This window comes from Melanerpes formicivorus, unplaced genomic scaffold, assembly GCF_026170545.1.
Source record: "Melanerpes formicivorus ecotype bairdi unplaced genomic scaffold, bMelFor1.0.p_v2 SCAF_13, whole genome shotgun sequence".
NCBI classification, from domain to species: Eukaryota; Metazoa; Chordata; class Aves; order Piciformes; family Picidae; genus Melanerpes; species Melanerpes formicivorus.
The window spans coordinates 16,381,373-16,406,653 of NW_027142365.1; the positions used below are offsets into that span (position 1 = coordinate 16,381,373).

Here is a 25,281-nt window from a genome sequence, read left to right on the forward strand (position 1 = left end):
GTCCTTTCCAAGCTGATGCATTCTATGATTCTATGATTCTGAGAAGGAAAATAAACCAAACCCAAAACACATGGAAACCCAACCCAAATATATTTGGCCAACAGCATCTCAGTTACATTAAATCCTGACATGGGCAGCTGAATCCATGTGTGTAAGTTCCACTTGCAGGCACTGAGCACAGAGCCAAGAGGGATATCACAGAATCATAGAATCAGTCAGGGTTGGAAGGGACCACAAGGATCCTCTAGTTCCAACCCCCCTGCCATGGGCAGGGACACCCCACACTAGATCAGGCTGCCCAGAGCCTCATCCAGCCTGGGCTTAAACACCTCCTGGGACAGGGCCTCAACCACCTCCCTGGACAACCCATTCCAGGGCTTCACCACTCTCATGGGGAAGAACTTCCTCCTCACCTCCAGCCTGAATCTCCCCACCTCCAGCTTCATTCCATTCCCCCTAGTCCTATCACTACCTGAGATCCTGAGAAGTCTCTCCCCAGCCTTCTTGTAGCCCCCTTCAGATACTGGAAGGCCACAATAAGGTCACCTGGGAGCCTTCTCTTCTGCAGACTGAACAGCCCCAACTCCTTCAGTCTGTCCTCATAGGAGAGGTGCTCCAGCCCTCTGCTCATCCTCATGGAAAAACAAGCACTTCTGCTCTCTCCATGGTCCACCAGAGAAGAGGAGGATGCACAGAGACTCAGAATCACAGGATGGTAGGGGTTGGAAGGGACCATTGCAGATCTTCTCGTCTAACCCCCCTGCTAAAGCTGGTTCAAATAGAGCAGCTTGCAGTCTGCAAATGCAGACCTCTCTCTCTACAACTCCCTGAAGGGAAGTTGAAGTGAGGTGGGGGTTGGTCTCTTCTCCCTCAAACCAAGTGATAGAATGAGAGAGACTGGCCTCAACCTGCATCAGGGGAGGTTTAGGCTGGATATTAGGAAAAAAATATTTCCTGCAAGGGCACTGGAACAGGCTGCTCAGGGCAAAGCAAAGGCATTGGAACAGAGAGAAGGGGGGGAAAGAAGAAGAGAGAAGGGGGGGAAAGAAGAAGAGAGAAGGGGGGAAAGAAGAAGAGAGAAGGGGGGAAAGAAGAAGAGAGAAGGGGGGAAAGAAGAAGAGAGAAGGGGGGAAAGAAGAAGAGAGAAGGGGGGAAAGAAGAAGAGAGAAGGGGGGGAAGAAGAAGAAAGAAGGGGGGAAGAAGAAAGAAGGGGGGGAAGAAGAAAGAAGGGGGGGAAGAAGAAAGAAGGGGGGGAAGAAGAAAGAAGGGGGGGAAGAAGAAAGAAGGGGGGGAAGAAGAAAGAAGGGGGGGAAGAAGAAGAAAGAAGGGGGTGGAAGAAGAAGAAAGAAGGGGGGGGAAGAAGAAGAAAGAAGGGGGGGAAGAAGAAGAAAGAAGGGGGGAAGAAGAAAGAAGGGGGGAAGAAGAAAGAAGGGGGGGAAGAAGAAAGAAGGGGGGGAAGAAGAAAGAAGGGGGGGAAGAAGAAGAAAGAAGGGGGTGGAAGAAGAAGAAAGAAGGGGGGGGAAGAAGAAGAAAGAAGGGGGGGGAAGAAGAAGAAAGAAGGGGGGGAAGAAGAAGAAAGAAGGGGGGGAAGAAGAAGAAAGAAGGGGGGAAGAAGAAGAAAGAAGGGGGGGGAAGAAGAAGAAAGAAGGGGGGGGAAGAAGAAGAAAGAAGGGGGGGGAAGAAGAAGAAAGAAGGGGGGGGAAGAAGAAGGGGGGGGGGGAGAAGAAGAAAGAAAGAAAGAAGGGGGGGGAAGAAGAAGGGGGGGGGGGGGGGAGAAGAAGAAAGAAGGGGGGAAAGAAGAAAGAACCAAGACAACAGAACAAGAAAAAAGAAAAGACAAAGTAAAGCAGCAGCTGTGCTTCAGGAAGCTGAGTGGCAATCAATTCACTGATTTTCTTAATCAGAATGAGCATGCTCCTTCCCTCAGACTGCTCTCTTTCTCATCTCACAGTGCTATAGTGACAACCACCACTGCTGCTGGATGGAAGAGCAATCCAGGATTTTAACCCTGGGAGTATAAAAGATACAATTAAAGCAAACAAACAAACAATTAACCATCATTAAAACAAACAAACCAACCACTAAAAACAGTCAGTAAACCAACAAGAAAGGCCCAACCTTTACAGTCTCTAAACATCTTTATTTCCTGCCCTGGGTGCTTGTTCACACCCCTGCTGAGCATCCTGCCTTCTCCATTCGCTGCCCTGCACTTGACAAAGCAATTTAGCCCAATTTGACTAAGGGTCTATACAGGATTCTTTTCCCAGCTATTTATCCACTCTCCTCATTTACTGGGGCTCTTGGACAGAAACCAAACATGCCAACGTTCTGTTTTCTCTTCACACTGCTCCTTCTCTCAGTCTCTGCCAGAGAACATGTGGTGTTATGACTACAGAGCACTTCATTAGTGGCTGTACTGCAACACAATGATAGCATGAGATGTTCTTGTCATCACATCCACAACTCCCGTGCCTCTGCACCTCCCTCATTCCTCTTCCCCGGCTGCTGCTGGAGGAAGGCAGAGTGGTAACAGCTTTGCACTTATAAGAGAAACGAGTGGCCCCAGCACTTCCCTGGGATCAACATCACAAACTGTCTGGGAAAGGCCAGGAAGGTACCAGCACGAAGCTGCACTTCCTGTGTGTCCTTAGCCTGGGGCAAGCAGAAGGAGCATGTTGTGTGCCAGGATGCTCGCAGCAAGCAAGTCCCCTCTCCCCTTTCCTGACTCTCTGAACAGTGTTAAAATTGCCTGACCACAAAAAGACAAGAGGGTCAGAAGCACCTGCCATGCCTTCCCTGCAGCCTAATGTTGAGAGTTGTCAGCTTCTGAAGGGTCAATACCATCACCCCAGGTAGCAGCTGCTGGGGGGTACCACACCAATGCTACCACCAGGCAGCCTGCACCATCTAGTAGCAGGAGTAACCTCCACATCAGGGGAGCCTCAGCATCCCCATTCACCACCAAAGATAACTCAACAGTGCTCACTTCCTCCTTTAAGCAGAAGGGCTTCATTCTCCTAAATGCCTTCACCTAGGACACACACTCATTCTCCTCCCCACTTCTGTATCCAATACCTTATACCCCCATCTTGTGGGCTTCAGCTGCTCTGACAGTTAAACATTTCAGTGCAGATGGGGAGGACAGAAAATGGACACATACTACACACTGCCTGTTGAGAAGGAAAAGAAGATACCCTACCATTCCTGAGGGGACACACAGGGACACTTTGTGAGCTTTTGGAGGCCACCTTCTTTTGGGATAGAAGTTACTTCTGATTTTCTAAGGTCTTTGAAAGGCAAATTAAATATTTGCTATAACATTTTAAAAACACTTTAACAATACAACCTCCCTTCAGGGAGTTGGAGAGAGCAATGAGGTCACCCCTGAGCCTCCTCTTCTCTAGGCTAAACAACCCCAGCTCCCTCAGCCTCTCCTCCCAGGGCTGTGCTCAAGGCCTCTCCCCAGCCTCATTGCCCTTCTCTGGACATGTTCAAGTGTCTCAATGTCCTTCTTAAACTGAGGGGCCCAGAACTGGACACAGTACTCAAAGTGTGGCCTAACCAGTGAAGAGTACAGGGCACAATGATTTCCCTGCTCCTGCTGGCCACACTATTCTTGATACAGGTCAGGATGCCATTGGCCTTCTTGGCCACTGGCATCCTGGCCTGCATCAAGAAGAGAGTCATTGGCCATTGGAATGTGCTGCCCAGGGAGGTGGTGGAGTCACCACCTCTGGAGGTGTTCAAGAGGGGATTGAGCATGGCACTTGGTGCCATGATCTAGTCATGAGGTCTGTGGTGACAGGTTGGACTTGATGATCTTTGAGGTCTCTTCCAACCTTGGTGATTCTGTGATAATATAAAGGGCCTTCATACTGTAAGCCAGAATGTTTTCTTCCACTTGTCAATTGGGTTTAAGTAAAGCTGCTTTGCATTCGGTGTCGTAGCGAACAACCAGTATTGCTGAGGTTAACAGAAACTCCCTTTGCTGCCAAAGTACCACCAAAGCCTAAATCACAGAATCACAGAAGTAGAGAATTGTTTCAGTTGGAAAAGACCTCTAAGATCAAGTCCAATTCTCACCCTAAGACTATCACAGCAAACAAATCACATCCTGCAGTGCCATGTCCTCAGGCTTCTTGAACACCTCCAGGGATGGTGACTCCACCACCTCCCTGGGCAGCTGTTCCAATGCCTGACCACACTTGAAGCAAAGAATGTTTCCCTAATCTCCAACCTAAACCTCCCCTGGCACAATTTCAGGCCATTTCCTCTCATCCTATCACTTCTTACTAGAGAGAAAAGACCAACCCCCACCTGGCTACAATCTCCCTTCTGGTAGCTGTAGAGAGCAATGAGGTCTCACCTCAGCCTCCTCTTCTTCAGACTGAGCAACCCCAATTCCCTCAGCCACTCCTTACCAGCCCTGTTCTTCAGACCATTCACCAGCTTTGTTGCCCTTCTCTGAATATGTTCCAGCCCCCCAATGTCTTTCTTGGGAGTGAAGAGTTCAAAACTGAACCCAGAATTCAAAGTGTGGCCTCACCAGGCTGAGTACAAGGGACAATCACTTCCTTAGTCCTGCTGGCCCCACTATTGCTGATTGCTGGTAGCCTTCTTGGGCACCTGAGCACATGCTGGCTCATGTCCATATAACTGTCTACCAGCACCCCCAAGTCCCTTTCTGCAGAAGTGCCTGTTCTCAGGACAAAACCATTCTGAGCTAAGTATTTAAGAACTAGATTATAACCCCCCCCTCCACCCCAGACACTCATCCTGCCCTTCCCAACCCAGCACAGCCAGTTTGTGGCAGTCAGCACTTTGTGCACAGCTCAGTTCACTGAGCTGCCAAAGACATCCTGGGTGGTGGTTTGCCTTCGAGCTTATCAGCAGTGCTGACAAGGGATGCTGGTGTATCAGCAAACACCTTCTACAACATGCAGCACTTTGGCTGCAGTTTCTACCTGTCAGCCACTTTTCAGGAAGGAGAACACTTAATCACAGCTTTCCAACAGCTGGTATTAAAGCAGAGGGCATGATGACTTCTGGCAAATCAAAGGCAGCTGGAGTTATCACCCTTTCCCTCCTGGCCACACTGCTCCCCACACCCATGTGGGAGAAGTTTAATCTGTTGCTGTAAGGTGACCACAAGTTTTTGCTCTCTCCCTGCAAGACTGGGGCTCAGCCAAGAGTGAGCTTGCAGAATTTTGACTTTGCTGATGCAGGTTTTGATCACCTAATCCCTAACTTAGCTTACCCTGCATGCTTACTGCAAGGATACCTTTGCAAAGCACCAGAGGTGGAAAATTTCTAAGCAGCACTATGTTGTGAAAAGAATTCACCATGTCCTTTACTGAGCAGCTATTAACTGCTCTTGGGTGCATCAGAGAGCCCTCCACAGAGAATGATCCTAATTGTGGCAGGTTATGGAGAAGCTGAAAGGAGAGATGCAGTCCTTCAGGGGCTGTGGTCCTCAGCCAGACTGCTTTTACTGCTGTGGTCCTCAGCCAGACTGCTTTTACTGCTGTGGTTTTACAGATTGTCTAAAGGTTTCAATTTGCTCCTTAAAAAAAAAAGGGGGGGGGGGGGGGGGAGAGGAGATTAAAAAGCTCTAAACATGGCATAGAACTCAATTCCCTGGAAAGCAGCTCTGAGGAGAAGGACCTGAGGATGCTGGTGGAGAACAAGCTCACCATGAGCCAGCCATCTACCCTCACAGCCAAGAAGGCCAGCGGTCACCTGGGGTGCATTAAGAAGACTGTGGCCAGCAGGTTGAAGGAGATTCTCTTTCCTCTCTACTCTGCCCTAATGAGGCCTCATCTGAGCACTGGGTCCAGGTCTAGGCTCCCCAGTTCAAGAGGGGCAAAGAACTACTAGAAAGAGTCCAACGGAAGGCCACAAAGATGCTGAGGGGACTGGAGTATCTCTCTTAAGAGGAGAGGCTGAGAGACCTGGAGCTCTTTAGCCTGGAGAAGAGCAGGCTGAGAGGGGATCTTCTCAATGCTCATCAATAGCTAATGGTTGGAGGTCATGAGGATAGAGCTGGGCTCTTCAGTACTGCCTAGTGATAGGACAAGGAGCAAGGGACATGAACTTAAGAAGAAATGTCTTTATTTAGAAGGTGCTGGAGCACTGAACCAGGCTTCCCAGAGAAGCTGTGGAGTTTCTTTCTTTGGAGACTCTCAAAACCTGCCTGGTCTAGTCATGAGGTCTGTGGTGACAGGTTGGACTTGATGATCTTTGAGGTCTCTTCCAACCTTGGTGATACTGTGATACTGTGACATGCTCCTGTGCAGCCTGCTCTGGGTGACCCTGCTCTAGCAGAGGGTTGAACAATCTCCAGAGGTCCCTTTCAATGTCCCTTTCATACACAGAATACATACACAGAATAAACCAGGTTGGAAGAGACCTTCAAGATCATCATGTCCAACCCATCAACCAATCCAACCCACCTAATCAACTAACCCATGCCACCAAGCACCCCATCAAGTCTCCTCCTGAACACCTCCAATGATGGTGACTCCACCAGCTCCCCAGGCAGCCCATTCCAATGGGCAATCTCTCTTGCTGGGAAGAAGTTCTTCCTAACATCCAGCCTAAACCTCCCCTGGTGCAGCCTGAGACTGTGTCCTCTTGTTCTTGTGCTGGCTGCTTGGGAGAAGAGACCAACCTCTGCCTGGCTACAACCTCCCTTCAGGTAGTTGTAGAGAGCAATAAGGTCTCCCCTGAGTCTCCTCCTCTCCAGGCTAAGCAACCCCAGCTCCCTCAGCCTCTCCTCACAGGGCTGTGTTCCAAACCCCTCACCAACTTCGTTGCCCTTCTCTGGACTCATTCCAGCAAGTCAACCTCCTTCCTAAACTGAGGTGCCCAGAACTGGACACAGTACTTGAGGTGTGGCCTAACCAGTGCTGAGCACAAGGCAGAATGACCTCCCTGCTCCTGCTGGCCACACTGTTCCTGATGCAGGCCAGGATGCCATTGGCCCTTTTGGCTGCCTGGGCACACTGCAATTCTGTGATTTCAATTTCAATTCTGTGATATGCCTGTGAATTTCCACCTTTTTCTTTCCTTCCTAAGAGCCTGGTTTTCCCTTCAAACCCCATTTCCCCACAAATATTTTCAAGGCTGCATCAACAACCTGACAAAGGCACCCTTGAGAGGTGTGAACAAATACAGAGAAGCAGCTGGGTTCAAAGTCTGATAAACCAGTTTGAGCAAGCAGAGTCCAAGAGAAGCACAGAATTGCAAAATTAATTTTCTTCTTGAATCTTTCAGCAGATCTCCATAAATTGCTTTTGATAAATACCTCATGTTCTCACTGCCCACAAAAAAAAGTAAAGCCAGCCTTGAAATGTGATCTAGAGGCACTCCTGGAGCTGCATGGAAATGAAGTAGGTTCTTCCAGCAATGTTTACAGTGGGACAATGATTGACTGAGAACCAGAGAGAGATTTTCAGATCTCAGCTTCCACATGCTATGAATTCAGAAGCTTCACTGTCCAGCATCAGCGTGCCAAGGATGTGACTAAGGGATGAGGGTCCACACCTGGAAGGTGAGGCTGTGCTAGCGTTACACTCCCCAACCAGGGTGGACTCCTCATCCTCTTTAATATCTTCATTGATGATCTGGATGAGGGCATTGAGTCAGTCATCAGCAACTTTGCAGATGACACTAAGTTGGGAGCAGGTGGTGATCTGTTACAGGGCAGAAGGGCTCTGCAGAGCGACCTCAACCGACTGGACAGATGGGCAGAGTCCAACAGGATGGCATTCAACAAATCCAAGTGCTGGGTGCTGCACTTTGGCCACAACAACCCCATGCAGAGCTACAGGCTGGGGTCAGAGTGGCTGCAGAGCGGCCAGGCAGAGAGGGACCTAGGGGTGCTGGTTGATGGTAGGCTGAACATGAGCCAGCAGTGTGCCCAGGTGGCCAAGAAGACCAATGGCATCCCGGCCTGCATCAGTTAATGTGGCCAGCAGGAGCAGGGAAGTCATTGTACCCTGTACTCAGCACTGGTTAGGCCACACCTTGAGTCCTGTGTCCAGTTCTGGGCCCCTCAATTTAAGAAGGACATTGAGACTCTTGAACATGTCCAGAGAAGGCAACGAGGCTGGGGAGCAGCCTTGAGCACAGCCCTGTGAGGAGAGGCTGAGGGAGCTGGGGTTGCTTAGCCTGAAGAAGAGGAGGCTCAGGGGAGACCTTATTGCTCTCTACAACTGCCTGAAGGGAGGTTATAGACAGGCAGACTGAGGGAGCTGGAGGTGTTCAACCTGGAGAAGAGGAGGCTCTGGGAATGTCTTCCTAATCTCCAGTCTAAATCTCCCCTCCTCAAGATTCAATCCATTCCCTCTCATCCTACTACTACAAGCCCTTGTAAAAAGTCCCTGCCCAGCTTTCTTTGTTGCCCCCTTTACCAGCATAAGGTCTCCTTGGAGCCGTTGCTCCAGGCTGAAAAACCCAAGCTCTTTTAGAGACTTTCCCACTATGATGTGTTGAAAAAGCTGCTAGCTCTAGCTGAAGAGGCTGGAACAACTCCAGAGAGCATTTCTGCTGACTGAAAGAAGGATCAATGTGATATTGAGTGAACAGCCAGTCACTATAAAAATGTTTTGAGGAGGCTGCTGGCCTACTCTGGTCCAAGCCACATGCAAGAGACACACACAGCCTCCAGGAATTTCAATCATGGTATCTGTGGCAAGCATGCCAGTGTTGAGTTTTACTTATCCAGTGCAAGCAATGAATCTAATGAAGCTGATTGCATGACTCAGAGATTCACTGAGAGAATGAGTCCTGAAGAAAGCCATGCAGCTACAACTTTACCTAGGGATGACACACAGAAGAAGTAAGCTTCTAGTAAGGTTTTTGGAGGGTTCATAGTATCATAGTATCAGTCAGGGTTGGAAGGGACCACAAGGATCATCTAGTTCCAACCCCCCTGCCATGGGCAGGGAAACCCCACACTAGATCAGCCTGGCCAGAGGCTCATCCAGCCTGGACTTAAACACCTCCAGGGATGGGGCCTCAACCACCTCCCTGGACAACCCATTCCAGGGTTTCACCACTCTCATGGTGAAGAACTTCCTCCTCACCTCCAGCCTGAATCTCCCCACCTCCAGCTTCATTCCATTCCCCCTAGTCCTATCACTACCTGAGATCCTGAGCAGTCCCTCCCCAGCCTTCTTGTAGCCCCCTTCAGATACCGGAAGGCCACAATAAGGTCACCTGAAAGCCTTCTCTTCTGCAGACTGAACAGCCCCAACTCCTTCAGTCTGTCCTCACAGGAGAGGTGCTCCAGCCCTCTGCTCATCCTCGTTCTTTTGCTATCATCTAGCTAGCACTGAGCGATGGAGTGATGGCATTGGTTATTAATTGGGCTATTAATTTAAGGACCTTGCTAGGCTGCAGCCACAAGAGCAAACACTTGTGCATAAACACAGAACTGTAAACACAGAGTTTGATTGTGAATGAGGTTCTTGAAATGCTAATCCATAACTTCCACTGAAGGATTAATTCCCTCCTGGGCAGACCCCCTTGTTATAAACATGAATAGAATAGAACAGAACTGAACCAGGTTGGAAGAGACCTTCAAGATCATCGTGTCCAACCCATCATCCAACACCACCTAAACAACTAAACCATGCAACCAAGCACCCTATCAGTCTCCTCCTGAACACCTCCAGTGATGGTGACTCCACCACCTCCCCAGGCAGCCCATTCCCTCTCTCTGTGGAAAACTTCCTCCTAACCTCCAGCCTAAACCTCCCCTGGCACAGCTTGAGACTGTGTCCTCTTGTTCTGGTACTGGCTGCCTGGGAGAAGAGACCACCTCTGCCTGTCTACGATGCTCAGAAATACCTATTAGGAGGTGGCACCTTTCAGACAAAGCAGATAGAAGCTGTGCTCCAAAACTATTGCTTATTCCTTGGGAGCCTGCAGGTAGAATCCAAGTGACTGACTTTGCTCTCAGCAGCACAGGTATTCATGACCAGAGCACTCCACCAACCAACCAACCAACCCACAGATCCTCCTGCAGCACTTCCCCCTCTTCTCACCACACACATTTCTCACCCTGGCTGCCAGAATCCAGATTTGTTTTAGTTACAAGACCATCTGCTTGTTGAAAGGCCTTTTTATTTATTTATTTATTTGTGTTTCCTTTTAATTTGATGGCAGATGGATGAGGTTCAAATTCCTCTTGTAACCAGCAATGCGTTTTTACAACTCGCTGTCTCTGCTGCTTACTGCTTAGCTGTAATTACTTGAAAAGAAGAACCCTCGTGGGGGGGGAGGAGGAGTTTTCCAAGTGCAGAACATTTTTAAACCCAAAGAAGCATACAAAACACATTTCTGAGGCTTTAACTACAAGAAAACAAATAGAAGAAGAAGTCTAGCTCCAGGTTTGTAACCTAGTTCTGTAATCTTGTACCGGCTCAGGTTTCCCTTTCATGTCCCAGAATAAAGGGATATGGAAGCAGAGGGAGCATTTTAAGGGGCTATCTACGGTGTTATATGCATCATGCTTTTCCCTCCAGAGCCTCACAATATCATCTGGCTCTTTCAAAGCCTTAGCTGTGGAAGTCTGGTGTTTGCAGAAGAGCCCACACTTGCTTTTGAAAAGCTCACAGAAAAACAACAGCCTTCTAGCCCTCAATATCTGAGGAACAAAAAGCTTTGAAAGTTGGGAGACATATTTATGGGGTTTGCTTAAATTCTTTCCTATTTCACAAACCTCTCCATTTCTTTTTTTTTTCCATGTTTAACATATTTATTATTTCTTTCTGGAGTGACAAGCTTGGAACAGCAAACAAACCTCATGATACCACTGAAATATAGGAAGAGAGTCCCCACTAATATTATGCTGCCAGCTGGCAAGCCTTGAGCCATGCACTATAAATCTACTAGCCACAAGCACCCTGCTGTGTTCCTCAGGAGGAGGGAAGCACCAGGAAGTGTGTCACTGGGAACAGCAGGATTTGAGGCCCCATCTTGGCCATGGTTGTATTGGGTTTGCACCCTGGCTCCAAAGAAACTTCACCGCATTGTCCCTAGCCTCAGTGCTGCTCTACTTACTGACCCACAGTCAGGGACTGGGATTTAGAATTATAAAATCAACCAGGTTGGAAAAGACCTCAGAGATCATCAAGTCCAACCTATTACCTAATACCTGACACCTCCTGACAACTAAACCATGGCTCCAAGTGCCACATCCAATCCTTTTTTGAACACCTCCAAGGATGGTGACTCCGCCTCCCTGGACAGCACATTCCACTGGCCAATTACTCTTTCTTTACCACCAGTCCCTGCCTCACCATAGCTCCCCTGCCAGCCATGCATGTAGCCCCAACATGGATTGCACACCTGTTGCCCAGAGAGGTTGTGGAGTCTCCTTCTCTGGAGAATTTCAGCACCCACCTGGATGTGTTCCTGTGCAAGCTGCTCTAGACCAATCTGTTCTAGTAGAGGGGTTGCTCTAGCTGATCTCCAGAGGTCACTTCCAAACCCTACTGTTCTGTGATTAGGGAAAGCTTCAGGCCCCACATAAAGAGGAGATGAAAGCTGTGTGTGAAAGGAGGATGGAGGGCAGGGAAGCTGAAGAACAGCCAGTGGAGCAAAACAACTAAACAATCCTCTCGCTTGCATCCCCAGGTTATGCCACAGGCTCATTCCCTCTGCAATAATATTTCACAGCGAGCTACATGTCATGTTTATATGAATTTCTTGACAGTAAATAAGTGCTGCCTGTACAGCTGCAGGCACCAGCATCACCATGTGCCTCCTGCAATGGTTCTGCAGCCAGCATGCCAGCCTTGCAAACACCCTGCTGAGACGGGTCACGTCCCTATCTCAAACCAGGCACAAACGCTACAGAAAAATCCAGCCCAGATCAACAACATTTGGATCTGAGTCCTTTATTATTCCTTCACTATGGAGCCTTTGTAGGCTTCAGTCTTGGTTTCAATGAATTGACTGTTTCAAGAAAAGGAGGAAAAACAGAGGGAGGAAAGAAGAAACCCTAAGGAGTAGGGTGAAGCCTGGCTGCAGATATAGAAATGTGATCCAATAAGAAAAAATAAATCCAGCAGGTTTTCTGCTCCAGTTGCTGCTTGATTTCCCAGAAAAACCAAAAGCAGATGCTCTCATTTACTGTTCCCACAGTACTGTGCAGTGTGCCTTCATCTATTTCCTGATGTTACTCCCATTTTCCCCTCTCATTTACTAATAAAAGGAATGAAAGATCACAAATATAGGCAGGGAGAAGTGACAAATAGCAGAGGCAGTTTTCAGCATGTTAAAAATCATTTTCAAGACAAAGCCTCCACGACTAACCACGCTCCCCTCTCAGAGTCAGTGCAGTAATGTATTCCTCAAAATCACAGAATCATCAAGGTTGGAAGAGACCTCAAAGATCATCAAGTCCAACCTGTCACCACAGACCTCATGACTAAACCATAGCACCAAGTGCCACATCCAATCCCCTCTTGAACACCTCCAGGGATGGGGACTCCACCACCTCCCTGGGCAGCACATTCCAATGGCAAATGACTCTCTCTGGGAAGAACTTTCTCCTCACCTCCAGCCTAAACCTCCCCTGGCACACCTTGAGACTGTGTCCCCTTGTTCTTGTGCTGGTTGCCTGAGAGAAGAGACCAACCCCCACCTGGCTACAACCTCCCTTCAGGTAGTTGTAGACAACAATAAGGTCTCCCCTGAGCCTCCTCTTCTCCAGGCTAAACAACCCCAGCTCCCTCAGCCTCTCCTCACAGGGCTGTGCTCCCTACCCCTCCCCAGCTTTACTGCCCTTCTCTGGACACCTTCCAGCAACTCAACATCTTTCCTAAACTGAGGGGCCCAGAACTGGACACAGGACTCAATCAGTTGTCCTATCACTTGTTACAAGGGAGAAGAGACCCATACCCGCCTCCCTCCAACCTCCTTTCAGGGATTTGTAGAGAGAAATAAGGTCTCCCCTCAGCCTCCTTTTCTCCAGACTTAACAACCTCAGTTCTTCAGCTGCTCCTCACCAGACCTGTTCTCCAGACCATCTCCATTGCCCTTCTCAGGATACACCCCAGCAACTCAATGTCTTTCACTTCCAGCTACCCAACTACTTCACTGACTTCTTGTAACTGCAGCTCAACACTGGGAATCCACTCAGGTTTGGTCCAGGCTGGGGAACTGCCATGTGCTGCTGCTCCAGCCCCCCATCTAACTATTTCCATTTTGAGATTAGTTTGCCTAAAGCAGACCCTTTTCATTAGGTAAAAACAGATTCACAGAATCATAGAGTGTTAGGGGCTGGAAAGGACCTCCACAGATCATCCAGTGCAACACCCCTGCCAGAACAGGACCACCTAGAGCAGGTCACACAGGAACACATCCAAGCAGGTCTTGAATATCTCCAGAGAGGGAAACTCCACAACCCCCCTGGGCAGCCAATTGGTTAAAACCAATGATTTGCATAACCAAGAATCAGCCTGCAGTGAATACCAGTCATGGCTGCATGGGAAGCCACTGACCCTCAAAACAAGATAAGAAAATCTGCATCTGGGAAGTGTTCATCCATAGCAGCACCATGCAAAACAACTAGCATGCAAACTCCTCCTGAATTAAAGCCACTCCACTCAAAGTCAACTAAATGGAGTGAGCCTTTGATATGAAAAAAAAAAAAAAATATAACTACATAACTAAATTAAATATATATATATAAATAAGATGTGCTTAAAGCAGATAAAAGTTGCAGTGGCACTGACCAGATTTACAGGGAAAGGCTGAGACTCCACCTTCTCAGACCTCACTTCAAAGCTTTGCCATCACCCTGCTTGAGCAGGTAGCAGCATCCCAAAGGAGAGATCACTTGCAAGTGCTTAACCTACTTCAAAAATAAATAACCAAAATATAGCAATACCTCAGGCTCACAGGTGGTGTCTGGCCCAGCCCCAGAGCCTGGCCCTCAGAACTACAAATGTAGCAGTAAGATGAATTTAAACTCAGTCTCTCTATAGGCAGCTGTGATGGTTTAAGCCTTGACTGGGAGTTAAGAGCTCAGATGGGGGCAAGGCCGAGACCACCACAGCAGCCTACTAGAAATGCAAAGCAAACAGAGTGGTGGTTCAGTCTCACAAGGCTTGGTGGCCAAATGACTCCACTAATCAGCTCTCAAGATGAGAGGAGCAGAGGTCCCTGTGACCACCTACCCAAGAGGCAAGCGAGAGTGTAGTCCCTCCAGGGGCACAGAGGGCAGCTGTGGTCTTCAACACATTTATTCTCCAAACAGGACATGGTAAGAAGTAGAAATGACTGTTACCAGCATGTTGGTGGTGCCCTGCTGACCATGATTTCACAAGCAGCTTCATGTGAGAGTGGGAAACCACATTTCATGTTGCTTTAGAGGAGCAGCAATCATCCACCGCCACTCAAGTCCTCCCCAAGGAGCAGCATCCCAACACACCCCCCCTGAAGCACCAGAAGCACAGGCCCCAGTCAGTGCTACCAAACACAGAATCATAAAATGGGTTGGGCTGGAAGGGACCTCCAAAGGTCATCCAGTCCATCCCCCTCTGCAGTAAGCAGGGGTACCCTCAACTACATCAGGTTGCCCAGAGCCCTGTCCAGCCTTACCTTGAATATCTCCAGGGAAGAGGCCTCAACCACCTCCCTGAGCAACCTGTTCCAGTGTTCCACCACCCTCATGGTAAAGAACTTGTTCCTAACATCCAATCTAAATCTGCTCTTCTCTGGTCTGAAGCCAAGATCTACCAAAGCAGTCCAGTATAACAAAATAACTTATTAACCCTGATCCTGCAGCCTGATCCTTCATTCCATGCAGTCTCCATTCCAATTGACAAAAGGCTCAACAGACTGTCCTGTGAATTCATAGGACCCTAGACAGAAAAGCTTCTCTCTCTCAATCATCTTCTCATGCCAGAGATGATGGGACAAGATGGGAAATAAATAGTTAACAGCATGACTTGGCAAGATCATTTCCTGAGCCTCGGGCTACTTTTCAAACTCAGCAGCAGCATCCCCCATTAATTCAGACACTGGCAATGGATGTCAATCATTGCATTAAAAAAGCTGGTATTTGCTAAAGCAACTCCAGTAGCAGACCCAAACCACAAGCATTTGGCCTCAGGGAATTCAGAGAATCAAAATGCATCTTTGTCAGCATCTAAACTGAATCCAAAGGGCAACAGTCCACCAGTAACCTACATGTTTCCTAAACCAAAGGTCTGAGGAACTGTCCCAGCACATAAACCAGGGTCAGTTCTTCTCAGCTCTGCCTGATGTATTCAAGCCTCCAGACTGTCCAAGAGGATCCAGCTGGACTGCTCTTCGTTGCCCCTTGGTTTTGTATGACATTTCTTCACTTCAGATACATTTCTCCTCCCTGCCCACACATGCAGTTAAAGCAAACTAGCAGATACCCATCATTGCTTTTGTTGTCCTTCCCCCTGGAAGTGCCCAATATAACCTAGCTGGATTAACTCCTAGGGATTCCCCTTGAAGGCATAGGACTTCTTGCCAAGGCTGTTAGGATAAGGATCCATGTCCAGAAGCCCATGTTTCTGTCTAACAATCACTCATCAACCCACAGGCACAGACAGGTAAATATCTACATTTATTCCCAAAGATGAGAACCAGAGGCAATGTTTGCCATGGCTCAGCGAGGCTCACTAGCATCCATGCTGATCTATACACTGATAAAATCATAAAGAATGGCCCCATTCCAACTCAGTCCTTCTTAAAAGGTCAAACAGGAGGTTCCAGCTTAGTTTTGCTAGAGGGAAATCATTCAGCTGGAGCACTGCATAGAGAGTACTCCGTAACAGGCAACATCACTTCTCAAATCTTAGCAATCCATGGGAAATGAGCTGTGGCTCACAGCATGTAAAAGAAATAGGCACTATTCATGGCACAAAAAGCAACAGGTTTCCAGAAGCTTGCAATTTTAAAGGAGGGAAGCAAGACAACACTGCAGGCATCTCCTCTAACCTACCTTCCCCACCTTAATGCTTACCTCGTGTATGAAAAAAGGAGGGACAATAAGGGTACAACTCACATCTTAATGAACATCTCCAACTCCTACTAACTCTGCCTCCATATCCTCCCCTTCCATCCAACACATAACCACCTCTCCAGATGGAACTGGCTCCCAAGAGCACCACAAATAAACAAAACACACATGCAGTACACGTCACTACCCAGCAGACCTTCCTCCCACGTGCAGGAAGCCTGGGGATCATGGGCAGACACACTAAAGGGGCTGAGGAAAGGACCCCACGCCACCAGGTTTGCCACAGCCACCACTGTGTCTGAACACAGGACTCATGAGGTCAAAAGCAGCATTTTCCAGAGCAAGGAGGAGATGTGACACTTACCCAGCTCCCTACAGGGAAGCGCCACGCTCCAGCGGGGTGGCCGCGGACCTCTGCCATGAGGCATGCCCGGGCATCACAGCACGGCGGCGGCCCGCCAGCTGCACCTCCAGGACACCTGAAACAGGAAAACAGGGAGACCAGAGTGAATGTGCTGAAGGGAAGCAGTGAGTCCAGAGTGAACAATGCTGAAGGGAAACAGTGAGCCCAGGGTGAAAATGCTGAAGGGAAACAGTGAGCCCAGGGTGAAAATGCTGAAGGGAAACAGTGAGCCCAGGGTGAAAATGCTGAAGGGAAACAGTGAGCCCAGGGTGAAAATGCTGAAGGGAAACAGTGAGCCCAGGGTGAAAATGCTGAAGGGAAACAGTGAGCCCAGGGTGAAAATGCTGAAGGGAAACAGTGAGCCCAGGGTGAAAATGCTGAAGAGAAACAGTGAGCCCAGGGTGAAAATGCTGAAGGGAAACAGTGAGTCCAGGGTGAAAATGCTGAAGGGAAACAGTGAGTCCAGGGTGAAAATGCTGAAGGGAAGCAGTGAGTCCAGAGTGAAAATGCTGAAGGGAAGCAGTGAGTCCAGAGTGAACAACATCCAGAATGAACAATGCTGAAGGGAAACAGTGAGTCCAGAGTGAAAATGCTGAAGGGAAACAGTGAGTCCAGAGTTAAAATGCTGAAGGGAAACAGGGAGTCCAGAGTGAAAATGCTGAAGGGAAACAGGGAGTCCAGAGTGAAAATGCTGAAGGGAAGCAGGGAGTCCAGAGTGAACAACATCCAGAATGAACAATGCTGAAGGGAAGCAGTGAGTCCAGAGTTAAAATGCTGAAGGGAAACAGGGAGTCCAGAGTGAACAATACTGAAGGGAAACAGTGAGTCCAGAGTGAAAAATGCTGAAGCCTTTCAACCCAGTTCTACACCAGCCTTGGGAGAATCCCCATTTTCAATGCAGACTACAGGATGATGTGAGCAGCCCTGCAGAGAAAGACTTGGGGGTACTGCTGGATGAGAAGTTGGACATGAGCCAGCAATGGGCACTTGCAGCCCTGAAACCCAATGGCATACTGGGCTGCATCAAAAGCATGGTCAGCGGATGGTGATTCTGCCACTCTGCTCTGGTAGGACCTGACCTAGAGTACTGTGTCCAGCTCTGGGGCACTCAGCACAAGCAGCACATAGATGTGATGGACAGTCCAGAGGAGGCCACAAAAATTGTCAGAGGGCCGGAGCACCCCTCTTAGGAAGGCAGGCTGAGGGAGCTGTGGTTGCTCAGGCTGGAGAAGGTTCCAGGGAGACCTTACAGTGGCCTTTCAGTACCTGAAGAGAGCTACAGGAAGGCTGGAGAAGGGACTGCTTACAAGGGCTTGTAGCATTAGGACAAGGGGCAATGGTTTGAAAGTAGAGAAGAGTAGATTTAGATTGGACATTTGGAAGAAGTTCTTGACTATGAGAGTGGTGGAACACTGGAACAGGATGCCCACAGAGGTGATGGAGGCCCCATCTCTGGCAACCTCCAAGGTCAGGCTTGATGGGACTCTGAGCAACCTGCTGTAGTTGGGGATGCCCCTGCTTACTGCAGGGGGGTTGGACTAGGTGACCTCTAGAGATCCCTTCCAACCCAGTGCATGCCACAGTTCTATGAAACTGGCAGCTCTGGCCTCCCACAGACAGCTGCAGCACCGCCAGCGCTGAAAGCCCTGCAAATAACACATCAGTGAGGTTGACTAAGCAACACATTCTTCGTTAAAATGCAATTAGAGCTGCAAGCATGAACAATTTAACAGCTACACACACCAGAAACCATTGCAAGGATCTCAAAAGCCAGCACTTCTAACCCAGCAGCGATGCCCTGCAGCAGTTGTTAGCAAATAGATGCTCAGGTTATTAAAGCATCAGCTGCCATTTGTTGTTCCATCAAAGATGGAACTGACATACTCCTGCAGAAAACTGTGAGCTTCCAGTCTTTCTAATACTATCTTTCAGCTTTATTGCACCACTATTCACATTCAGCCTTCATATTGCATCCAGTTTTGGGCTGCCCAGTTCAAGAGGGACAGGGATCTGTTTGACAGAGTCCAATAGAGGGCTACAAGCATGATTCAGGGGCTGGAGCACTGCCCTGTGAGGAGAGGCTGAGAGCCCTGGGGCTGTTCAGTCTGCAGAGAAGACTGAGAAGGGATTTAACAAATGTTTATAAATACCTGAGGGCTGGGTGTCCAGAGGGAGGGGACAGGCTCTGCTCAGCTGCACCCTGGGATAGGACAAGGGGCAATGGATATGAACTACAGCACAGGAGGTTCCACCTCAATATGAGGAGAAACTTCTTCACTTTGAGGGTCACAGAGCACTGGAGCAGGCTCCCCAGAGAGGCTGTGGAGTCTCCTTCCCTGCAGACTTTCAAGACATGTCTGGATGTGTTCCTGTGCAACCCATGCTGGATTCTATGGTCCTGCTCTGGTAGGGGAGTTGGACTCAATAATCTTCAGAGGTCTCTTCCAACCCTCAGCATCCTGTGATCCATATGTAAGTTACTTTTGGCCATGTTGAATGCAGTGTTTTATCTAGAAATACAGAAGTTCAAAAGAACAATAACCTCACTGCCAATTGTTCCAAAGTAACACTATGGGTTTAAAGATCAACAGCGCAATCCATGTGATTTATGATCCCAGGTGATCACACCTTGAAATAATCACAGAATCACAGCATGGTGTGGGTTGGAAGGGACCTCTGGAGATCACCTAGTCCAATCCCCCTGCTAGAGCAGGGTCACCAAGAGCAGGCTGCATGGGATCACATCCAAGCAGCATCCAGAGGAGACTCCACAACCTCTTCGGACAGCCTGCTCCAGTGCTCTGGCACCCCCAAAGGAGAGAAGCTTCTCCTTAAGTTCCAGTGAAAGCTCCTGTGTTCTAGTTTGTAACCATTGCCCCTGGGTACCACTTGAAGAGAGCTCAGGCCCATCCTCATGATCTCCCCCATTCAGATAATGATAAGCACTGATAAGATCCCCTCTCAGTCTGCTCTTCTCCAGGCTAAACAGCCTCAGGTCTCTCAGCCTCTCCTCTTAAGAGTGATGCCCCAGTCCCCTCAGCACCTTCACAGTCCACCAGTGGGCTCTTTCCAGTAGTTCCCTGTTCTTCTTGAACTGGGGAGCCCAGAACTGGACACAGTATTCCAGGTATGACATCACTAGGACAGAGTAGAGGGGGAGGAGAACCTCCCTTGACCTGCTGGCTACAATCTTCTTAATGGACCCCAGGAGACCCTTGGCCTTCTTGGCCATGAGGGCATATTGCTGGCTTATGGGAAGTTTGTGGTCCACCAGCTCACCCAGGTCCTCCTCCTCAGAGCTGCTTTCCAGCAGGTCAATCCCTCACCTGTGCAGGAGGTTATTCCTCACTAAGTGCAGGACCCTACACCTGCCCTTGTGGAATGATGCTGATTAATAAGCATTATCCAAACTGCACCACACAATTAATGTGGATTCACTGGAAGGCTGGGATAGAATGATGCCATTTGCCCTTTTACTTGCATCTAACAGGGGTTTAAGTTGTCAGTTCTCAAGCCTAAGGTGAACAGCCCTCATTAACAAAGTCTTGAAGGCTTACAGTCACAGTCTGTGCTCTCTCAAAACTTCAAAACAGAAGTCATTTCAAGTCCATCTCTTAACAGTGGGGAATCTCTGGTGACTTCTGGAAGCCACTGGCTGCATTAGCAAGTCTCAAACTACTCCAAAGAGAAAACCAAAGGGGGAATCCCAATGTCTCTGCCTCTCCTTGCTTCACTTTCCCAGCAAAAGAGAACAGCACTAGAAAGACACTTTGTCATTGCCTCCAACATCCATCTGGATGACATCTTGATGTCAAGACACACAAGGTGCATTTTTCAGAACATGCCCTGGCAATGCATTAACAAGAACCATGGATGCACAGCCAGGATGAAAAGGGCTGAGGTCCTTGAAGACATACAGGTCAGTGAGCCAGGAGAAGGGAGAGGAGCCAGAGAGGGCTTCTGAGCTTATGTTTTCCAAACTGAGAAGAGTACCATAGTATCAGTCAGGGTTGGAAGGGACCACAAGAATCATCCAGTTCCAAACCCCCCTGCCATGGTCAGGGACACCCCACACTAGATCAGGCTGGCCAGAGCCTCATCCAGCCTGGACTTAAACACCTCCTGGGACAGGGCCTCAACCACCTCCCTGGACAACCCATTCCAGGGCTTCACCACTCTCATGGGGAAGAACTTCCTCCTCACCTCCAGCCTGAATCTCCCCACCTCCAGCTTCATTCCATTCCCCCTAGTCCTATCACTACCTGAGATCCTGAGAAGTCCCTCCCCAGCCTTCTTGGAGCCCCCTTCAGATACTGGAAGGCCACAATGAGGTCACCTGGAGCCTTCTCTTCTCCAGACTGAACAGCCCCAACTCCCTCGGTCTGTCCTCATAGAGCAGCACTGCTTATTTAAAGCTGAATGCAGTCTACAACTGGCATAATCAAGATCTTTTGTATAGTTTATACTTGATTAAGTTAGGCTAATTTTCACTATAAAGTTGAAAAATAATTACTGGTTGGGGGGAAAAAAAAAAAATCACATAAAATATCCTTTATCCAAAGATTGCTGCAGTCTGAGGAGATCACAGTTCATCCTTCCCATGAAACAGAAGAGGCTTCAATTGCTTGAGCACAGAAGAGAGAACTCACATTCAGCTATCAAGTTGTGCCCAGCCAATCTGTAAAGCTTGCAGACAGAACACAAACAGGCTTTGTTCAGAACTCATAATATCTAATCAGCCATAATTGTAAATTTTATTTTCCATTTGTAAATTACCCAGGGAGCCAACTGGAGAACAGGGGATATAAAGTAATATTCTGTCTGGGGAGATTTTGTTAACACACAAACTCTACCCACCCCTTCCCTAATGCCTGCAAGGCTCTGCTGCTTCTGAGTGGAGTTTGATTGTTAGCTCCTCTTTGAAGGAATTTCAACTATTATGTGAGCAATGCTCTAATGAATTCTCAGCTCTCAGCTGTGGGGTTTTTTTTTTCCCCTCCCCAAACAGTTCTTTTACATCAGCTACAAATTTGGATGCTAAGATGTAGTTTCTATGCTGATGTGCATCTCTGAGGAACATCAAGATTCTCAAGGGAGGTGTTTCAAATTTTCTACACTTTAGGGGAAAAAAAAAAGAGAGAGAGAAAAACCCAAACACAAAACCAAACAAGATCCCCAAACCATCAACACATGAGCCTGCAGTGTGCCCAGGCAGCCAAGAGGGCCAATGGCATCCTGGCCTGCATTAGGAAGTGTGGCCAGCAGGAGCAGGGAGGTCATTCTGCCCTGGACTCAGCACTGGTTAGGCCACACCTTGAGTCCTGTGTCCAGTTCTGGGCTCCTCAGTTTAGGAAATATGTTGACTTGGTGGAATGTGTCCAGAGAAGGGCAATGAAGTTGGTGAGGGGTTTGGAACACAGCCCTGTGAGGAGAGGCTGAGGGAGCTGGGGTTGCTTAGCCTGGAGAAGAGAAGACTCAGGGGTGACCTTATTGCTCTCTACAACTACCTGAAGGGAGGTTGTAGACAGGCAGAGGTTGGTCTCTTCTCCCAGGTAGCCAGTTACCAGAACAAGAGGACACAGTCTCAGGCTGTGCCAGGGGAGGTTTAGGTTGGATGTTAGGAAGAAGTTCTATACAGAGAGAGTGATTGCCCATTGGAATGGGCTGCCCAGGGAGGTGGTGAAGTCACCATCACTGGAGGTGTTCAGGAGGAGATTTGATGGGGTGTTTGGTGCCATGGGTTAGTTGTTTAGGTGGTGTTGGATTGGTTGATGGGTTGGACGCAATGATTTTGAAGGTCTTTTCCAACCTGGTTTATTCTATTCTATTCCCACAATGAACCAAACAAAAGGAGATCCAAGCCTTGAAACATACACCTATGGATTTGTTTGGTTTGGTGTTTTCTCCCATGAAGCTGTTTTGGCACTGAAGCCATCTACCCCTTCTTCACCTGCCCACCTCCTGCCCTCTCCTGCAGTTCACCAGCAAGCACAGCTCTGCAGGCCCAAGGGACAGTGTTTGCAGGGCATAGCCTGGGCAGCACCACGCCAATGTACTTCACACCTCTCCCTTTGAAGGTTCATCCTTCAGGCAAGCAGATTTGGTAATTCACATTCCTCTCCAAACTCACCTCTACCAACACTTGTTTTTCAGCTGCACAAGCAGTTGCCCCTATCCTCAACTTCCAAAACACCACCAAAAGCTGCACAAACGACATGCCATAGTGGGTACCCTCAGCAGAAAGCAGATGGCAACTGCCTCATGCTTGGAGCATCCAAACACCACAGCTTGTATGGCTTAAGGAACAGTTCTGAAGGAACACTGGTGAGGCTGCCCCTCCAATGCTGGACTCAGTTTTGGGCCCCTCACTACAACACTGAAAGGCTGAAGCAGGTCCAGAGAAAGACAATATAGCTAGTGAAGGGTCTTGAACATAAGACCTGTAAGAAGCAGCTGAGGGATCTGAGGTCATTCAGCCTATGAAACCTCACTGGTCTCTACAACTCCCTGGAAGGAGATTGTAGCAAGGTCAGGGCCAGCTTCTTCTCACAGGTAACAAGTGACAGAATTAGAGGAAATGGCCTCATGTTGCCCCAGGGGAAGTTTAAACTGGAGATTAGGAAAAATCTCTTCACTGAGAGGGTCATCAAGGACTGGAACAGGCTGCCCAGGGAAGTGGGGGAGTCACCATCCCTGGAGGTGTTCAAAAGATTTTGGATGAGGGACATGCTCTAACAGTTATGTACAGGAAGATGTTATGTTATGGTTAGATTTTGACAGGTTGGACTTGATGATGTCTGAGGTCTTTTTCAACCTTATTGATTCTATGATTTGATGACCTTAAGGTCTTTTCCAACCAGGCAATTCTATGATGCTGTTCCATGTCACGCTTTCCCTTTCCCATCTGACTACATTTTGCCACCAATTAAGGTCCCACTGTGAGCAGGACCCTTCCAGTAGGGCAGCGAGCAGTACAGCATCAGCCACTGTCTCCTGCTCTGGAACTGACAGCAAACCTTTCAGCAAAGAAAAACTCCCGTCAGCTGCATCTGTAAGCTGAGCTATGCAAAATTAAATACAGTGTTAAGGGGGAATAATGTAAGGATTTGCCTTACAGATTGACTTCTTTTTTAAATGAGCTTCTTCAGAGCCAGCAGCCAAGTGAGCCAATACCCTGCTTTTATCAACCCTGCTGCAAGAGCAGGGTCTGGAGCAGGACAGGAAGATGACCAGGGGGCTGGTGCAGTTCCCCTATGGGTTCAGGATGAGAAGGTGTGGGCTGTTCAACCTGGAGAAGAGAAGGCTCCAGGGAGACATTATAGAGGCCTTCCAGAACCTGAAGAAACCTAAAAGAAAGCTGGGGAGGGACTTTCACAGGAGCTTGTAGTGATAGGACAAGGGGCAATAGCTTTGAGCTGGAAGAGAGGAGATCTAGACATCAGATTATAAAGAAATTCTTTCCAATGAGGGTGGTGAGAGACTGGAACAGGTTGCCCAGGCAGGCTGTGGATGTCCCCTCCCTGGAGGTATTCAAAGCCAGTATGGACAAGGCCTTGTGCAACCTGATCTAGTACAAGGCGTCCCTGCCCATGGCAGGGGGTTGGAACGCAATAGTCTTTAAGGTCCTTTCTGACCCAAGCCATCCTATGAGTCTATGAAAATGCAAAGACAAGCAAGGAGAAACAGCCAGAAATTCTGCAGCACTCTGACAAATAACATACAGATGGGTGGAAGAATTAAGCCATGATAGTATCATAGTATCAGTCAGGGTTGGAAGGGACCACAAGGATCATCCAGTTCCAGCCCACCTGCCACGGGCAGGGACACCCCACACTAGATCAGGCTGGCCACAGCCTCATCCAGCCTGGGCTTAAACACCTCCAGGGACGGGGCCTCAACCACCTCCCTGGACAACCCATCCCAGGGCTTCACCACTCTCATGGGGAAGAACTTCCTCCTCACCTCCAGCCTGAATCTCCCCACCTCCAGCTTCATTCCATTTCCCCCCAGTAAGAAAGCAATCTTGTTTGCCCAGGTAGTCATCTTGTGTTGTTTAGAAAGAGCAGGAAAACAACAAACTGTGACAAAAATGTCAGGGTTCTGAAAACAGCAGTGGACAGTTTTATCCCAGAAATAATCCTGCTTTACAGTAAGGAGTCCAACGTCAGCAACATGAAGTGAACATGCTAATAACGACAGAGATTCTCTCTCCCCTCTATTAATCTGCATTCTTTACAGATGGTTATTTATAAAAATGAAGTATGAAGCTGAAAGGTTATCTGTGGCCACATTAGCAAACATCTGCTTGCAATTCCAGCTTCATGTTTGCCTGCTATTCTTGGACAAGCAACCATTTTCGAGAAGTACCAGATGTGGCCAAGTGTTCTTAACCCTAAAATATTCAGTCTAGGAAGATAAAAGTTCAGGGGAGGGCGGGGGGGGAAGGCAAAGCCATGAAAGAATTCACATTCTCTGAACGCAGCAACTGAGCTCTGCTGCTCCTGCCACTGAATACTCCAGGGGGAAAGTGTTTCTGAAGAGGGGAAAAAAGCAGTTTATTTAGTGTGCCACTGCAGATAATTGCCCTTCATTTTTAAAACTGAAACATGCAGAGGGATAAACATGAACTCGGTTTCAACTTTAAAGCAGAGCTAAGTTATGTGCTGCAGCAACTGAACCACCTACTCGTGGGCCTGCACTTGGGTCGCCAGTAACACCCTGCAGCGCTCCAGGCTTGGGGCAGAGTGGCTGGAAAGCTGCCCGGCAGAGAAGGTTGACAGCCAGGTGAAGATGAGCCAGCGTGTGCCCAGGTGGCCAAGAAGGCCAACGGCATCCTGAGTTGGATCAGCAGTAGTGTGACCAG

The 25,281-nt window shown here is 48.6% G+C and overlaps 1 protein-coding gene across 1 annotated transcript in view; it reads right to left on the bottom strand.

Annotated features, from left to right (window-relative positions):
* The window catches only part of KIAA1217 (KIAA1217 ortholog), a 484,815-nt gene that overhangs the window by 435,961 nt on the left and 23,573 nt on the right, over positions 1-25,281 (bottom strand). The window contains exon 2 of the mRNA XM_068146315.1: positions 16,380-16,494. Coding sequence (XP_068002416.1) covers positions 16,380-16,443 — 64 coding nt within the window. The 5' untranslated portion in view covers positions 16,444-16,494. The remainder of the gene's footprint in view (positions 1-16,379; positions 16,495-25,281) is intronic.